Source organism: Eucyclogobius newberryi, unplaced genomic scaffold, assembly GCF_026437365.1.
Source record: "Eucyclogobius newberryi isolate DKJ021-1_F unplaced genomic scaffold, fEucNew1.0.hap1 SCAF_21, whole genome shotgun sequence".
NCBI lineage: Eukaryota > Metazoa > Chordata > Actinopteri > Gobiiformes > Gobiidae > Eucyclogobius > Eucyclogobius newberryi.
In genome coordinates, this window is record NW_027315846.1 from 27866034 (window position 1) to 27885007 (window position 18974).

Consider the following 18974-nt stretch of genomic DNA (forward strand, 5'->3'; position numbering starts at 1 on the left):
TGAATTTTGTTTACTGACATGTGCACGGTCCTGACCACTCCCCTCCGCTTCCTCCTCACGTGCGAGACCACTCCCCTCCGCTTCCTCCTCACGTGCGAGACCACTCTCCTCCGCTTCCTCCTCACGTGCGAGACCACTCCCCTCCGCTTCCTCCTCACGTGCGAGACCACTCCCCTCCGCTTCCTCCTGATGAACCGGTTCTCCTCCTGAAGAACCGGTTCTCCTCCTGAAGAACCGGTTCTCCTCCTGAGTGGAACCAGCTGCACTGTCTGTCTGAGGGAGTCAGATCTCTCCTTCACTGTGGAACACGGTCTAAGGACAGGGGACTTTGGGACAGGGGACTTTGGGACAGGGGACTTTGGGACATTGCTAAATGAACATTATTTCATCTGTTGATCTCCAGTACATTTGAAACCATCTGCTGCTCACTCCAGGAGGAGACACCACCAAGTCAACCAGCCTGTCCCTCACAGAGACGATAGGGAAGGGCAACTGGTGTATTGTTTGTTGTTGGTGTTGGACACATGAAGGGCTCTAAAGTGACAGCACGCTTCACTGATGGTCTCTGGAGCAGTCAGACTGACTGTGTGAGTTTGAAAAGAGAAACAAATCTCATTACTTTTTCTAAATGTGACAAATAAGTGCAAGAAATTGGCAAAATAAAAGTACCTTAAGTAGTTTATGTTTCAATAAAATAATGAAAGATCCTAAAACAAGGTGAACAGGGAGCAACAGTCCTGCTCCAGCCAAATGCAGAGGACACGGTTCTTATGGCAACAATAAAGTGTACATTAACACAAACTCTGCCCTCTACAGGAGAGGCAGTGTAAGCGCCCTTATTATCCTCAAGGTCCAAAGAGTTCATAGTGGAACATTCCAGGTCTAGTTTCCTTCCAGTTCCTGCAGCTGTTCAGGGTCAGTCACCTCTGACCTGCTCCTTCAGCCGTTCAGGGTCAGTCACCTCTGACCTGCTCCTTCAGCTGTTCAGGGTCAGTCACCTCTGACCTGCTCCTTCAGCTGCTCAGGGTCCTTCAGCTGGTCAGGGTCAGTCACCTCTGACCTGCTCCTTCAGCTGTTCAGGGTCAGTCACCTCTGACCAGCTCCTTCAGCTGTTCAGGGTCAGTCACCTCTGACCTGCTCCTCACTCTGAGGGTGAAATGTAGATTTTAAAGACAAATATCGGCAGCAGCACAACTGGTCAGTCCAGATGTCGTGTCCTCTCAATGTCCAGTTTATGAAAGTCTTGTCCATGTCCATGAGAGACGCTCTCAAATGTTCTGTAGAACTGTCTTCTGTCCTTCAGAGGTGTCCTCACACCTCCTGTAGGGCTCATGTCAGTTTGAGGACATAGTTGACAGGAAACGTGCCACTCCTGGATGTGTCTCCCTCAATGTGACCGACCTACAAGACACAAATATTAACTTAAGTCTTTAAAAACTATGTAAATGTTAAAGTATTGAAATACTTCAGACCATGACAGTGGTGCAGTTGCACTTACCCACCAGTGGGGGTCACTGCTGCCTGTGACTATAATGACCTCATCCATGAAGAAGGAGAGCTGCTCTGAACTCACAGCTCTGCAGTCCACAAGAGCACGGACCCTTCTGTGGTGAGGCCTGCTGCAAGACACCTGCAACACATACGCACGAGTCATACGCACGAGTCATGAAGTCACACATACACACGAGTCATGCACACGAGTCATACACACGAGTCATACACACGAGTCATGAAGTCACACATACACACGAGTCATGAAGTCACACATACACACGAGTCATGAAGTCACACATACACACGAGTCATGCACACGAGTCATACACACGAGTCATGAAGTCACACATACACACGAGTCATGCACACGAGTCATACACACGAGTCATGAAGTCACACATACACACGAGTCATACACACGAGTCATGCACACGAGTCATACACACGAGTCATGAAGTCACACATACACACGAGGCATGCACACGAGTCATGAAGTCACACATACGCACGAGTCATACACACGAGTCATGCACACGAGTCATGCACACGAGTCATACACACGAGTCATGAAGTCACACATACACACGAGTCATGCACACGAGTCATGAAGTCACACATACGCACGAGTCATGCACACGAGTCATACACACGAGTCATGAAGTCACACATACACACGAGTCATGAAGTCACACATACACACGAGTCATGCACACGAGTCATGAAGTCACACATACGCACGAGTCATGCACACGAGTCATGAAGTCACCAACCACACACACGAGTCATGAGGCCCGATGCAACAGCTTACAGCCCCCTCCACCAGATATTATAGACGTGAGAAAAAAAACACTGAGGGAACCCTAATCTGTGGCGGCGACATTTAGAGGGAAATGAACCCTAGGGGCCGCCAGTATACCCATTTTTCTAACCCACATACACTATTCCAGAATAGATTACTTTTTTGTTCTCAATAAAGACAGATGTAAAAAGACTGAAGCAGATATAGACACAATAGACCTAAGTGATCATGCTCTACATTTCTGTAGATTTGGAGTAAAGACAAAAGAACACACTGGAAGTTCAATGCAGCTGCTTAATGACCCTTTGTTTAAGGACAAAATGTCCAACAACATTAAGACTTATTTGGAGGAAAATTACACTGATCACATCCTTTTGGACGCTTCCAAAGCAGTCTTGAGAGGACAAATTATAGCCATAGCCGCCGAAAAAAAAGAAACAAAGGGAGAAAAAGCTAAAAGATCTGCAAGAAAAGTTAAAAATTGATGGAAATTGAAGGAAAACCATGCTAAGAAGGAATGTCCTAAAATGCTATAAGACATTAAAAAGATAAGAGGAGAAATTAATGATCAGACATACTTCATTGTGTGATTATGCTGTTTACTGTACATTATGTTTATCTTGTTGACAACAACTGTGTAAAGTTTCAGATCTCTGGGAACAGGCATTTTGGTGCTGTTGACCTTTTTGTATCAAAAAGTATATTCGGAACAAGTGATCCAAATATGTGACAACTGTGCCCAAACTGTTTTATTACAATTTTAGCTCCTCTATGATCATAAAACATACATTTTGATGTTTTGTAGGCCACTAATACCTATTATAACTGCTAAAAACAATGTATGTGAAAATGTGTAAATATGAGTTTACCCATGAATTTCCCATATAGAGGTTAAAAATAAATAAAAAATTATAATATTTTTATTTTATTTTTGTATTGGTATAATAATACATATATCTAACAAAATGCGCGTCCAAAAGGCTAATCAAATCAGAAAACGTTATGCGTAAAATCTAGTCGCCTCCTGCCCAAAAATCTGGCTCTTTACAGCCTTTACGCATGTGAATACAGAGGATTCTGTGTGTGGGACCCCTAAGTCCCGCCCCGCATTCTAAAGCTATTCTTATTGGCTAGAATAATATGTCAATCAAAGTCTGCTACGTCGCTAGCATGCAGCGCTATGTGGATGTCAACAGTGGAACCATGTGCGTCGGAAGCGGCACATTTTTTTTTTGCGGCGGCGGCTGTAAAAAATAAACCCGTGCCAAACACCGTCTTATAAGTCAAACAGGTCATTTGTTATGGACGGAGAAATGCGCCGGACGAGCCTTCATGTGAATATTTCCACAGAAAAAAACTTTGTTTACTTGACAATATCTCGAAATCGGAAAACTTCAGGAAAAATACAAGTGGATATTGTTTTTCAATGGTTCCTTACGGACAGACTGAGCACAAGGATGTACAGAATTAAAGCCGTTTCGTCCGTCATAAACAGCAAACAGGTAGGACATGCGTTTGTAAAAGTTGAGACTTTCTTACAAACTATTGGTAATTGCTTCTTGGGGCATATTATTCAATGTAAATCAATGACATTCGTTTTGTTGAGAAAATAAGCTTTAAAATGATGTATGGCTTGCTGGTATTGACCACGGAAATAAAAGTGATGATGTAAGAGAATAGTAGAAAAAGCTTCAGTTGTAGTCGAATGAGGGATTACACCGACGATGTAAGAGAATATGTGAGATATGGAAAATGCGCGCCGGCGCGCAGGTGGATGGTAACAAGTTAAGAAAAGGATTTTTACCAAACAAAGATATTATTAGAGTGGATCAAAATGTTCTAAATTACTATCTAGGAAAACTTAAAAAATCAACAAGCTGAAAGAACAATTTTAAATATACGGGACACACAAAAGTGATGTCATCTTAACCAAACAAGACCAAATTCTATCAGTATTTGAATCCTAATGAATAAAACAAAGATGGAGGAAGGCTCTAAAAGAGTAGCGGCAGTAGCTCAGTGGTAGAGTGCTCGTCTTCTGATCCAAAGGTCGGCGGTTCGACTCCCCGCTCAGTCAGAGCGGTCAGATCCACTGGCCCGCAGGTTGGCGGTGCGATCGCAGCTGCCTCATGTGAATACTGCCGTTGTGTCCTTGGGCAAGACACTTAACCCAACTTGCCCCCCAGTGTCTGCGTACATCTGGGGTGTGAATGTGTGTGTGAATGGGTGACTGGTTCCTTGATGTAAAGCGCTTTGAGTACCTTGACGGTAGAAAAGCGCTATATAAATGTGACCATTTACCATTTACACAGTCAGGCAGGGCTGTGCCTGGTCTCCCCTCCTGTTTGCTTTGTATTGGAACCATTGGCCAACTTTATTTCACAATCAAAATCAATTCATGGAGTTACAACTGATGGGACGGAACATCAAATTGATGATGATTCTATTATATTTGACCAAACCAGACATTCCCATACCCAAGTCCAATGTCTGGATATGAAACTAATGTACAAAAACCTCCTTAGACCTTTAGAAAGACCTACCCATTTACAGACAAACAGATTCACTGAGATATTTTGGTGTGGATCTACATGAAGATCTATCATCAATTCTGGAAAAGATTATACCCCACTTTTTACTACTATAAAAAAGGATCTTGAAAATGGAACCTTAAATCCTACTTAAGTCTAAGTCAAAGGATTTATACTGTAAAAATGAAAGTTTTGCCCAGATTTCTCCATCTGTTCCAGACTCTTCTGATTTCCATCCCTAACTGACTGTTTGATGAGTGGAATAAAACAATCTCTAGATTTATATGGCAAGGAAAAAAAACATTACCGTGTCTAAAAAATTACTTTATTTCAGGTCAGATCAGAGCGTTGCTGGTGTGACCCAGAATATGAAGCTCAATGGTCTCATATTGAGAGTAATGTGGTGTCGGGGGTTCCTGTGCAGGCCTTACTGGCAGATGACAGAGGCTGTAAACAGTGTGAGTTTACCATGGCATTTCTGCGAGATCGAGGGGCAGGGATCAGCACTGTCCCAGAGTGTGCTGAGGAAGAGGAGGACTGCAAGCTGCAGTACAGCTCCTCCTGACTGCCCTGTGCAGTGCCCTGTGCAGTGCCCTGTGCAGTGACCTGTGCAGTGACCTGTGCAGTGACCTGTGCAGTGACCTGTGCAGTGCCCTGTGCAATGACCTGTGCAGTGCCCTGTGCAGTGCCCTGTGCAGTGACCTGTGCCGTGACCTGTGCACTGCCCTGAGCACTGCCCTGAGCACTGCCCTGTGCACTGCCCTGTGCACTGCCCTGTGCACTGCCCTGTGCACTGCCCTGTGCACTGCCCTGTGCACTGCCCTGTGCACTGCCCTGTGCACTGCCCTGTGCACTGGGGGACAGCACTTTGGACTGGGCCGGTCCAACACTGCTGGTCCTGCGGTATGACGTGGTCTTCTGTGAACTGTCAGAGCACACGTACACAGTCACACAAAGCGTATATGTGTGTTTGTGTGCGTCTGTGCGGCCGTCTTACCTGACAGGCCCTTTGCGGTTGTTTGCTGCAGTGGCCGGTTGTGTCCCGGATCCTGCCACAGGCTGTACATGTCCTGCAGACCTCTGACTCTCCTGCAGGCAGCCCTGGTTCTGTGGAGAGCCAGGGGCCCTCCCGCTTCGACCTGCGCCTCCCCCCTGGCCCCTGGGGACAATGGGGCTGAGTCTGGGCTGACTCTGGGGACTGGACGAGCTCCTGGTGGAGTCTTGAGAGGAGATGGAGATCTGAGGGTCTGAGCGACCTACACAAGTAGACAACAGTCACATTAAATGCACAATACTAGAGCAGGAGAGGGGCACAAGATGAAGAGGTATTTGATCATTACAATAAAATATCTTTAAAATTTGACATTTTTCTGGACTCTGCAGATCTGTGGCTCAGTTGTGCTGCAATTATGTTTGTGCCTCTCAGAAAGGTTATTTAATCATGACATGTTTGGGTGACTCATGCAGGTATCATACCATGTGTCTATGGAGACACTCAGACAGGCTTAAACACCCATGGCACCCTCACCTCTTTGTATGGCCTTGGCAGGTAGAGGCGGTGGTGGCGTGACTTCTCCAGTGGGGGTGCTGTTGTAGAGGAAGTCCAGGTTCTCATAGGTCTGACAGGGGCGGCTGCCGGGGGACGTGCTAGCGTTAGCCACACTCCAGCGGGCAAATGCACTCCCATTCTCAACTCCTTGAGAGCAATGGCTTTTGGGTGACGGGCTCGTCTAGGACCGAGGAAGACAAGCAATGATTTTCTGTGCAATTTTATCAATTCAATTTCACTTCAATTTGTTTTTGTAGAGCCCCAATTCCCAACAGCAGCTGCTGCACAAAATTGTTGATTTTACCAGCATAGGTTGTTAAAAGTAAAAAAATCAAACAATAAAACAGTCGTCAGACTGAATGATTTTAGTAATGATTTAGTAAAGGGCCAGGCTCACCGGTGGGACATGGCTATCATCGGATTAAAGGGAATAATCATAAAAGAAACTTATTTTCACTCAAACCAACCATTCTGGGATGAATGAATGAAATTAAAATATTAGCCTGAAATTAAAATGTCAAATCAAATCAAATCAATTTATTTTTGTAAGGCCCAAAATCACAACAACAGTCGCCTCTGAGGGCCGAAAACGTTAAAACATAAAAATGTTTACAGGACTTTTATATGGATTCTACGTGGAATATTTTGCTTTATTACCAGTGTTGGGAAAGTTCACTTTCTACATGAACTAGTTCAGTTATTTTTTTCAATATTATGTTATAATGTTTCTAAATTATTTCCACAGCCCAAATACAACCACAGACAGCAATTATTGTATTAGGTTAATGCTGAAACTATGTCAGATTTCATCTTCATCCAATTTTGAATCCTTCCCCAGGATTTACATTCACACTGAAGGGACAGACTTCTCCAGAGGCAAAGTTTGCACAGAAATGTTAGATTGTTCCCATTCTCACCAACCTTATCATAAAACTCATGTAACTAGTCGTAGAGCGACTCCTGCTGCTCTGTTGCTGTCGCTGCCTTTTGTTTTGATGCACATGTGCAGTGCGGTGCGACACTATCGGCCGCTACAACTCTGGAGCTCTCACATTTGCCAGACACAGGCTCAGGTTGAACATAACGGTGTGTTTTTCACCTGGAAGTCTCTAGAAATCTGACACTTTATTGAACGAAATTAAAAATAATTAAAGCCTTTGATGGCGATGATGCTCTCGCCTCCCGCCCGACCGGCTTCCCGCCTGTCCAGAGGCAGGAAAATAAGGAGGAGGAACTACAAAAATGGAGTGAGACTACAAAATGACCCGGGCTACAGCGTGGAAACGCGTCAAAAATCCTACAATCTCCTCTCTCCCCCTCTCTCTCTCCCTCTCGAGTTGTGGCAGAAAGAATAAAGTCTAAAGAATAAAGCCTAAATAATAAAGTCTAAAGAATAATAATTCTAATGCGGCATGAGAGGAAATGTCCCATCAAAATAAAAGCGGAAGAGGAAGTGAAGGCATTCATTGCGTCTCTGCCGGCCAATTGTGAAAATACACAATATCAGCAATGCACTTTTTTTCATGGCGTCTCGAAGAGAATATAATACATGAGTTTCAAACAAATCAGACAATGTTGAGGTTTTCACACAATGGGTAGGGGGCGCTAGAGAGTACATTTGTTACATGGGTATTTATTTCCAATCAGACATAAAAACACATTAGTGAGTGAAATATGAGCTCCGCAGATCAATTCCATTAGGCGTGACTTGTCCTTGAAAACACTGAAAATTAAGCCTTTTTGGAGGGCGTGTTACGCGGAGACCGTAAAGAATATCAACATTCTTTTGGATATTTATTAAATTTCAATGTCTTTAGATGCAAAAAGTGTTGTTTTGAGCTCAATCGGACAAAAAACCTAGGACAAGTACGATTTTGAAAAAAAAAAAGTCAAGCATGGCGGTGCCACTTTGATTCAACATGGCTGACTTCCTGTTTATCATAGAGCGATGCTGCCAGGTGCATTTAAAGGGGGTTCCACACCGCCGCGGCCGAAGCGTCCAGTTTACATTTAAAGTCTATAGTAAACGCGCGTCGAGCACGTAGTGCGTTGTCTTCGTTTTTGCGGCGCGATTGGTGCGTTTTCTTACGCTCTCGACGCTTTGAGCGCGCGTATGAGGCGGCCAATGCGGCCGATGCGGCTTACGCGACGCGTTCAGATATGTTGAGGTCTCTGCAGCAGAAGTGTAGCAGCCGCCACAGCAGCCAATCAGAGCTGACGCTCCAGTGAGGTACGTACGTACGTATTTCCCCTCGCATTTCCCGTATTCCCCGTGGAATTCCCCAAGAAGCGCCACTTTTTCCTTGCTCGTCAACCATGGCAGACGAAAGACTGATAGGAGCTGTACTATGTGTTCACGGTGGAACAGAGACAGAAACAAGCCCGGCGCCTCCGTGTGAGGGTTTTGAAAACCAAAAACGTGAAAACAACGCTCTCGATATCCGCCATTTTACACAATGAAAGGCCACACGGACAACAACTCCACTGCTCAAGCGACAACACCTCTACTGCGCATGTGCGCAGAGAGCTCGAGTGCGCCGTACGCGCGCCTGTGTATAGTGGCCGGGGCGTCGAGAGCGCGCGTCCACTGCGTAAACCTTTCAAATGTACACGCGCTCAAATTCTGCGTCGGGCGCGTTTAGGCGTCTGCGGTGTGTACGTACCGTTACTCGTCAAAGGTCAGAGGTCAAAGGTAGCTCTATCACTGTCCCAAGTTTCATGTGCCTTGGCCAAAGATAAGGAGTTTCATGTTTTTTCTTTTTTGAACTAGTCGGCACTGTTGCGACGGGCGTTCTCACAACCTCAATTTTATTGGAGTTCGGGCCGAGCCGATCGCGTCTATGTCCCTTGTGTGTCCTATGACCCCATGTGTGACATTTATCAATGCTAGGGGGTCAAAAATGCCCGAGTTGTGGCAAAATTTGACCATGAAAAACTATAATAAGAAACCAGGCAAGAACAATGTCTCGTCGCATTCCATGTTCCATGGAAGGCTCGAGCCAATAAATGTGCCGTTCACAGACACCAGAATGAACGCGTTCAGGCACAACACTGTTTATTACGTCCATAAAACTAATGTTTGGTTAAATTAACATCAGCTTTTAAAGAGGAATTGTCAAATGCAAACAAAAGTTTAAACTAGTGTCAATCAGACCCTGCTCCAGACACAAGCTTCACTCATTCAATCTGACATCAGAGACCAAAACTGCAAAGGGTCAGCATCACACAGAGTCCAGACACTAGTGGACATACATAGGCGAACACCCCTAGTGGACATACAGGTGAACACCCCCAGTGGACATACATAGGCGAACACCCCTAGTGGACATACAGGTGAACACCCCTAGTGGACATATACAGGCAAACACCCCTAGTGGACATACAGGTGAACACCACAGTGTGCAGTATGTTACCCGCTCATCCAGATCGTCTTCACTGTCGTACAGCTCCTGGGCCTGGCTCTCCCACATAAACTCCACATGGATCTGAGCGTTAAACTTTCCACTCTGCGCCAACTCCAACTGGAGCAGGAGAAGAAGAGATTGAGATCAGGAATTATGCTATGTGAAAGTACCAGGTTTGACCTGCTACATTTGCTAGCTTTAAATAAAGAATGCACTTGTTCAGCTGTAGAGCACAAATGAAATCACACGGTGCAGGTTTATGCTGTGGAGTTGTTGGATGTGGTGCTCTCCCTCTGCTACTTTCAGAACACACTCATATAGACTCATCCTGTCTCTGTGTGTTCTGTGAAAAGGAGAGAAGGTCTCACCAGTTCAATGCACTGTGTGTGCTGTAGCCTCCGAGCCATGTCCAGGGGCGTCTCCCCTGCAGCGTTCACTGTGGACACAAGAACCATTGGGACGTGACGGGCCCGGCTCCAGTGAGCATCCATGTGTTTGTACATGTTCATTCACTCATATCTCTGACAGTATTGTAAGAGTGGATTACTTCAAAGAAAGGGTCTACTCTGTTTACTCTGAGAACGGCCCAGCTCATCCTGCTGCTCATGTCTGCTCATTTATCTATTTTTTTATTTAAATAGTTGTTTTTCTTTTAGACATTTTTTTGGCATTTTTTGGAGTTTGAATGATCAAGACACATTCAGTTGTCATGATGATGATTGATGATTATGACACTGATTTAAGGATGGTATTTACACCCAGCTCTTTGGCGGGGCTGGGACCCGGAGACGGCTCGGGTTAGGCTCAGAACTTCCCTCCGGTTTGATTTGATCAGGAGACAGTTTCAAAGCATTGGTACATGAATAAGGGTAATTTCAATACAATTAACAACAAATAACGGCATCTGAAAAGTGATCATGTTAACAGCATATTAAATCCAATCAAACCTAATGAGAAGAGAAAAGACCCTGCTCTTCCCTGAGCGTCTAACCTTCTCAAACGCTGCACACATCTGCTCAGGTCCCATCTCTCCTACTCTCACTCGAACAATCGGGTGCATGTTCTTGCTTGCCTTCTTTGGGTTCCTCCAGTTTTTGGAATTCACCCCTTTGAGCTCATTCAACCCATCCATTCATGCCACGTCAATACACTCATATTCACACATTCACACATCATCAAGAGACTATTCAGTTCACTCTTCTGCATCGGTGCCGCTTCCTCTGCAGCCAAAATGGGCCTTCCACACAGCCCTGTGTAGCCAGTCTGATTGGAGTACTTAAGTCACGACATCAGCGGTGTCATTAGCTCACTGGTCCTCTCTTAACTCATACTTTTAGGGGTCCAGGGAAAATTGCCGCCTGAGACGCTTAGATGCCGTCATAACATGCTGTTTATCACTGAAGCTGTAGAACTTCAGCATAATGGGTCTTGGATGCTGATTCGGGCCGGTCTATCGTTACTGTCCCAGCTTTCGTTGGAAGTTTGAGATATTGGAGGACCCAGATCTCCATGTACTTGACCACACCCTTGCCCTCAGGGTCCTCTGGAATGCAGACAATCTCCAGGTTGTCCAGTTTATCTGTCAAAACACGCAGTGTCCCTCAGATAAGAGGCCTCCTCCAGGGCCAGGGCCGCATCCATCTTTGTGTCTTTGTATTCTCCCTTAAACCCGCCATGATCACCGGGTCTATCTCGCTCTGGGTCTCCCTTGAAGAAGAATCGGATCTGGAGCAGTTGTGGTTGTGTGACGCGGCCATGGCAGTAGCGGGGCCAGGGCCAGTAGCGGGGCCAGGGCCAGTAGCGGGGCCAGGGCGCACAGCGGGGCCAGGGCCAGGGCGCGCAGCGGGTGGTGTAGAAGCGACCTCCACCTGAGTGCGCAGAGGCTGGCGCTGGAGCAGAGTTAGCTCGCTCAGGTGCAGCATTACTAGCCTGATTCTCGGTGGCGTTTTTCTTCTTGTTTATCTTAGACACTTTATTTAAATAAGTGTCCAAACTCATTTTATGTCTGCTCCCATGTGTAAATATTGGGTCTTGCCAGGTGAACTCGTAAAAAAGGCGGATTATTTCCATGGATACGACCGTAGCCGACCCGACGCGTCCAAACTAACATCCTGGAAGTCCTGACCTGGTATTTTAACTTTCAACTTTTTCTTGACAATTACCACGTGACAATCGCTGCAAAGCCATACTTGGACTGCTCTGTACCTGTGTGCAGAGCCTCCTCTGTACCTGTGTGCAGAGCCTCCTCTGTACTGTGTGCAGAGCCTCCTCTGTACCTGTGTGCAGAGCCTCCTCTGTACTGTGTGCAGAGCCTCCTCTGTACCTGTGTGCAGAGCCTCCTCTGTACCTGTGTGCAGAGCCTCCTCTGTACATGTGTGCAGAGCCTCCTCTGTACATGTGTGCAGAGCCTCCTCTGTACCTGTGTGCAGAGCCTCATCTGTACATGTGTGCAGAGCATCCTCTGTACCTGTCTGCAGAGCCTCCTCTGTACCTGTGTGCAGAGCCTCCTCTGTACCTGTGTGCAGAGCCTCCTCTGTACATGTGTGCAGAGCCTCCTCTGTACCTGTGTGCAGAGCCTCCTCTGTACATGTGTGCAGAGCATCCTCTGTACATGTGTGCAGAGCCTCCTCTGTACCTGTGTGCAGAGCCTCCTCTGTACCTGTGTGCAGAGCCTTCTCTGTACCTGTGTGCAGAGCCTCCTCTGTACCTGTGTGCAGAGCCTCCTCTGTACCTGTGTGCAGAGCCTCCTCTGTACCTGTATGCAGAACCTCCTCTGTACCTGTGTGCAGAGCCTCCTCTGTACCTGTGTGCAGAACCTCCTCTGTACCTGTGTGCAGAGCGGCCTTGGCCTTGAGCAGCAGCTTGAGCGCCTCTGTTTTGTGATGCAGGACGCTGTAGTGCAGAGCCGTGTTGCCCTCACTCGTCTTCTTCTCCACGCAGTTACTGCAGGAGCACACAGACTGTAAAGTACTGCAGCATTACAAAGTACTGCATCATTACAAAGTACTGTGCTCTTGTCAGAGCCAGTGGTGCTTCTGACCTGTTCTGACAGAGGAAGTCCACCAGGGCCAGTGAGCTCTTCTCCTCCTGACGCACAGCCACGTGCAGAGCCGTTTCCCTCAGCGGCTGAAACATCACAACACAACTAGAAGCCATGAAACTTCAAAGTTTACTCAGATTGATATCCATTTTGTAGATATTAATCTGAGTTCATCTTTGTTTTAGGTTTGAACCATTTGGGGTGAAAATATATCCTAAAAGCATTATAAAGATTGAAAGAGAACATGACTGACTGACCGGTGTGTGTGTGTGTCGGGCAGGGGCTTTGGACTGACCGGTGTGTGTGTGTGTCGGGCAGGGGCTTTGAACTGACCGGTGTGTGTGTGTCGGGCAGGAGCTTTGGACTGACCGGTGTGTGTGTGTGTGTGTGTCGGGCAGGGGCTTTGGACTGACCGGTGTGTGTGTGTCGGGCAGGGGCTTTGGACTGACCGGTGTGTGTGTGTGTGTGTGTCGGGCAGGGGCTTTGGACTGACCGGTGTGTGTGTGTCGGGCAGGGGCTTTGGACTGACCGGTGTGTGTGTGTGTCGGGCAGGGGCTTTGGACTGACCGGTGCGTGTGTGTCGGGCAGGGGAAGGGGCTTGACCAGGTCTTGACCCTCTGCATACAGCTGCAGGAGGGCACTCATGTCCCGAGTCCTGACCGCGTGGTACAGTCGGCCTGGGTCTGACTCCGCCCTCTTCACCACGTAGCGCCGCTCAGCGTACTTTGTCACGATGTACTCTTTCCTGGCTCTCCTGCACAGACAGGTTCAGTGTGAGAACCTTCCAGAAGGATCAGCTCATCCTGGCAGAAGTGAGAGAACTGAGGCCTGAGCCTGGGATTTATCTTTGTCATTAAAAGAAGAACATATCTTAAAACATAATGAGAATAAACATTAGCGACCGTCACCTGGTCCAAGTGTTTTTGAAGAGTTCAGATCAAATACATTGAGCCCTGAATCTGATTCAACTTCCATCTTCTTTTTTTAAATTTAATTTTAAACACTTAACTCACAAACAAGTACAAAAAATAATAATAAAACACATCCAGATAAAACTAAGGCATAGAAACTACAAAACAATATGATCAAATTTGTCCAATTTAAAATTAAGCAATTTTTGGCCCCATGTTCCATACGTGGATTATATAAAGTGGCTCTAGTGCTTGATGGTGCGATTAGTATCATGTCGTTAGTGTAATATATATATATATAATATATATATATATATATATATATACAGCAGTGTTTGACATTCACACATGAGTTAAAAACTATTTGAGCCTCAAAGACGAATATCTCCCGTTTTTCATGAGCACGATCAAATACACGTTAGACAGAATTAAACAATCCAATTAAGACCATACAGTAAGTATGTGTAATAATACATACGTACTCAAAACTTAATAGTGCAACATTAAAGAAACTATATATATATATATATATATATATATATATATTTTTTTTTTTTTTTTTTTTTTAAATGTACCTTGTATTGCTTTTCTGGGTTGAAAGGTACTATTTGTATATTGTATAAAAGAAAATAGAGAACTTTCTCTCACATGTCACTGTGTGGCAAAGGTTTGACCAAATCGCTGGGAAGCCCCGCCTCCATGATGTCGTTGAACAGCGTGTTGCCAATACTGACCGCCAACTATAATATACACAGAAATATAATGTGACACAGACATATTTTGACAGGCGCAGTTGTAATCAGAGACTGCACGATGGGGTCGGGCCGTACCAGCAGCTCCGAGGTGCTGAGGAAGTCCAGCGTGAGCGACTGGATCCTGGAGTAGTGAACGCCCAGCTCCCTGTGGATCCCCGAGCACTCGATGCATGTCAGGATGCCCAGGTTAGTGGACAGCCACATGGGTTCTGCAGCACAGAGAGCAGCAGTGTCGCCGTGTGGCAGAAGATCACTTAGTTTTGTTAAATGAGAAAAAAATATTAAAGTAATAGTGTGACATGACAAAATATACGTAACGACCTTTATTTATCCCGGAAAGTCCCACTGAGATTTAGAATACCTTTTTCAGGGGAGTCCTGGCCACAGAGGGGAGGAGCCTATTGTACATGTTATAAGTGGTAGGGCGGGCGGAGCACTCCAGAGGAAACGTCCACAGAAAAGGTGAGAACATGGACCACAAAGAAAGAACCCATGGGAGTCAAACCTCAGAGGAAAACCTGTGTCATTGAAGCTGTCTCCAAACAGATGAGGACGTCAGACACAGGAGGAAAAGAGGAGGGGCATCATTTGTGTGTGATGCTCGTTAGCTCGGGTTGTATGCTTTATTAGACAGGACAGATGAGTGAGAAATGGGGGATCAGAGAGAAGGACATGCAGCAAATTGTCAAAGTCTGGATTTAAACGACACTGTTATGAAACTACACACGTATGCCTCTCAGAGCCAGGCCTACGTGTGCAGTTTCGTAACCACTCGGCCACAAGGCAACACAAAACTTTTCATGTGATTATCTTTTACAATCTGGTGAAAAACTCGTAACCTGTTACCATCCACCTATTTCGCCCTGTGCACAATGGTTGGACATACCCAAATGACATTGCTTATTAAAAGAGGATCTTATGTTCCACATGCAAGTGTGATACATCATTAGAAAGCTTAGGCCTTCTAGTTTCTGCAGATGTGCACATGTCACACTGTCAGGGCTTCAGAACTTACACTACAGAAGCCCAAACATAAACAAAACATCCTTTTTTAGTCTCGCCTGAATATTGTCAATTTGTAATGGTCCTGAGCAGGACATACTTCATTGTGTGTTTATGCTGTTCACTGTACATGATGTTTATCTTGTTGACAACAACTGTGTAAAGTTTCAGAGCTCTGGGAACAGGCATTTTGGTGCTGTTGACCTTTTTGTATCAAAAAGTATATTCAGAACAAGTGATCCAAAAACTGTTTTATTACAATTTTAGCTCCTCTATGATCATAAAACATATATTTTGATGTTTTGTAGGCCACTAATACCTATTATAACTGCTAAAAACAATATATGTGAAAATGTGTAAATATGAGTTTACCCATGAATTTCCCATATAGAGGTTAAAAAAAAAAAAAAACAATTATAACATTTTTATTTTATTTTTGTATTGGTATAATAATACATATATCTAACAAAATGCACATCCAAAAGGCTAATAAAATCAGAAAACATTATGTGCAAAATGAGAACTGTCGAGAAATCTGGCTCTTTACAGCCTTACATGAGCCTTACGCACGATAATACAGAAGATTCTGTGTCAATAAGCCCTTTGTCCCACCCCTCTTTCTAAAGCTATTCTTATTGGCTAGAATAATATGTCATTCAAAGTCTGCTACGTCGCTAGCATGCGGCGCTATTTAGATGTAAACAGTGCAATCCATGTGCGTCGCAAGCGGCACATTTATTTTTGCGGAGGCTGTAGCAAACAAACCTGTGGACAGAAAAAAATTGTGGATGGTCTCATTCTGTAGCTAACAGTCTGAAGAAAAGAAGGATATCCAACATTATTTTATAGGTCAAACAGGTCATTTGTTATGGACGGAAAAATGCGCCGAACAAGCGCATTCTCGTCCGGCGAGAAACGAAGAAAACTTTGTTTACTTGACAATATCTCGAAATCGGAAAACTTCAGGAAAAATACAAGTGGATATTGTTTTTCAATGATTCCTTACGGACAGACTGAGTACAAGGATGTACAGAATTAAAGCCGTTTCGTCCGTCATAAACAGCAAACAGGACATGCGTTTGTAAAAGTTGAGACTTTCTCACAAACTATTGGTAATTGCTTCTTGGGGCATATTATTCAATGTAAATCAATGACATATTCGTTTTGTTGAGAAAATAAGCTTTAAAATGATGTATAACTTCCTGGTATTGACCACGGAAATAAAAGTGATGATGTAAGAGAATATTTGAGATATAGAAAATGCTCGCCGGCGGACAGTTGGGTGGTAACAATCTGTGTTGTAGGTGCAAAACCTTGGTCATAAGCCATCCAGTTTAAGATTTTAACATTTCAACAACAGTTTGTATGTTTTGATCAGCTCCTTTGAGCCAGGGATTCTTCACTTCCTCCAAATGACTCAAGCGTCTGTCATCTGCCAGTAAGACCTGTACAGGAACCTCCGGCACCACATTACTCTCAGTATAAGGCCTGTACAGGAACCCCCGGCACCACATTACTCTCAGTATAAGGCCTGTACAGGAACCCCCGGCACCACATTACTCTCAGTATAAGACCTGTACAGGAACCCCCGGCACCACATGACTCTCAGTATAAGACCTGTACAGGAACCCCAGGCACCACATTACTCTCAGTTTAAGACCTGTACAGGAACCTCCGGCACCACATTACTCCCAGTATAAGGCCTGTACAGGAACCCCCGGCACCACATTACTCTCAGTATAAGGCCTGTACAGGAACCTCAGGCACCACATTACTCTCAGTATAAGGCCTGTACAGGAACCTCAGTCACCACATTACTCCCAGTATAAGGCCTGTACAGGAACCCCCGGCACCACATTACTCTCAGTATGAGACCTGTACAGGAACCCCCGGCACCACATCACTCTCAATATGAGACCATTGAGCTTCATATTCTGGGTCACACCAGCAACGCTCTGATCTGACCTGAAATAAGATTATTTTTTCAGACAAGGTAAATCACGCCTCCTTTTGATAGTTGTAGAGTTTTCAATTTGATACATGGCTTTTTGCCTTGCCATACAAATCTTAAGATTGTTTTATTCCACTCCTCAACCAGCCGATTGGGGGTGGAGACTGGAAGAGTTAGGGACAGATAAAGAAATCTGGGCAATAGATTCATTTTTTTGATTTCAATCGCTTGACTTAGACTTATGTATGGAATATCACATTTTCAAAGTATTTTTTACAGCAGTAAAAAGAGGGGTATAATTTTTCTCCAGAATAGTTTATAAATCTTTATGCAGGACCACACCCAAATATCTCAGTGAATCCATTTGCCCTTTAAATGGGTAGGTCTTCCTCAAGGGAAAAGGAGGTTCCCCAAAAAGATTTGTCTGTATCCAGACAGCGAGCCCATTTTTTAATCGCTTCACTTTGGTGATGGAAATTTCTGGTTTGGTCAAATATAATAGAACATCGTCTGCATAGCAGGCACTTTTATATTCCATCCCATCGATTGTGACACCATGAAATGTATTTGATTTTATTTATATTGGCACAGCCTGGTCTCAGCCCTCTCTCCAGAGTCTGCAGATCTTTCAGGTGGCCATTGATCTTAATTCTTCATCAATTTACAGAACTTCTTATTTATTGTTCCTCCAGTGCCTCTCGAGTTCAAAACGTCTAATGAAGGTAAAAATTCCAATCCTTACCACTGATGAGGGTTCCCTCAGAGTGGAGTAAAAATATTTCTGTTTATATTTTCTTTCTGCCATTAACATTGTGTGGTGAAAAGTAAGATTTTTTTTATTACAAAATGTGGTTAGTTTTTGATGTTCAATGTCATTCAAATTGGTCTCTAGTAAAAATATAATGTATATTATTTATTTTCTCATTTCTGTTAAATGTTTTGATTGTTAGATATGGTTCAATATGCTGTTCATGTTAAGGGATGCGACATGTAAAACTTCCAATGTTATTGGATTATTGATTTTGTCCTTTTTCAGGCTCTTTCAGAAATCCAACCCCCGGAAAGCTGCTGGACCAGACGGTGTCTCTCCCACCACCCTAAGACACTGTGCAGGCGAGCTGGCCCCTGTCTTCACAGACATTTTTAACACCTCCTGGAGTCATGCCATGTCCCAGCTTCAAGTCGTCCATCATTGTCTCTGTCCCCAAGAAGCCCCAGATCACTGGACTTACTGACTACAGACCTGTGGCGCTGACGTCTGTCATGAAGTCATTCGCCTGGTCCTCCCCCACCTCAAGTCCCTCACCTCCCCCCTGCTGGACCCCCTGCTGCTGGACCCCCTGCAGTTCACCTACAGAGCTACAGGGCTGTAGACAACACCATCAACCTGGCTCTACACATCCTGCAGCATCTGGACTCCCGGGAACCTACGTCAGGATCCTGTTTGTGGACTTCAGGTCTGCATCAACACCATCTCCTGCTCTGCTCCAGGACAAGCTCTCCCAGCTCAACGTGCCTGACTCCACCTGCAGGGGGAG

The 18974-nt window shown here is 45.0% G+C and overlaps 1 protein-coding gene across 1 annotated transcript in view; it reads right to left on the reverse strand.

Annotated features, from left to right (window-relative positions):
• Positions 1-767: 767 nt before the first annotated feature.
• The window catches only part of asap3 (ArfGAP with SH3 domain, ankyrin repeat and PH domain 3), an 85154-nt gene continuing 66947 nt past the window's right edge, over positions 768-18974 (reverse strand). Inside the window, exons 15-26 of the mRNA XM_072457281.1 lie at positions 14559-14692; positions 14377-14468; positions 13385-13571; positions 12818-12903; positions 12605-12720; positions 10146-10213; positions 9787-9894; positions 6353-6554; positions 5822-6080; positions 5293-5749; positions 1499-1630; positions 768-1401 (exon numbers count right to left, since the gene is read on the reverse strand). Coding sequence (XP_072313382.1) covers positions 1330-1401; positions 1499-1630; positions 5293-5749; positions 5822-6080; positions 6353-6554; positions 9787-9894; positions 10146-10213; positions 12605-12720; positions 12818-12903; positions 13385-13571; positions 14377-14468; positions 14559-14692 — 1913 coding nt within the window. The 3' untranslated portion in view covers positions 768-1329. The remainder of the gene's footprint in view (positions 1402-1498; positions 1631-5292; positions 5750-5821; positions 6081-6352; positions 6555-9786; positions 9895-10145; positions 10214-12604; positions 12721-12817; positions 12904-13384; positions 13572-14376; positions 14469-14558; positions 14693-18974) is intronic.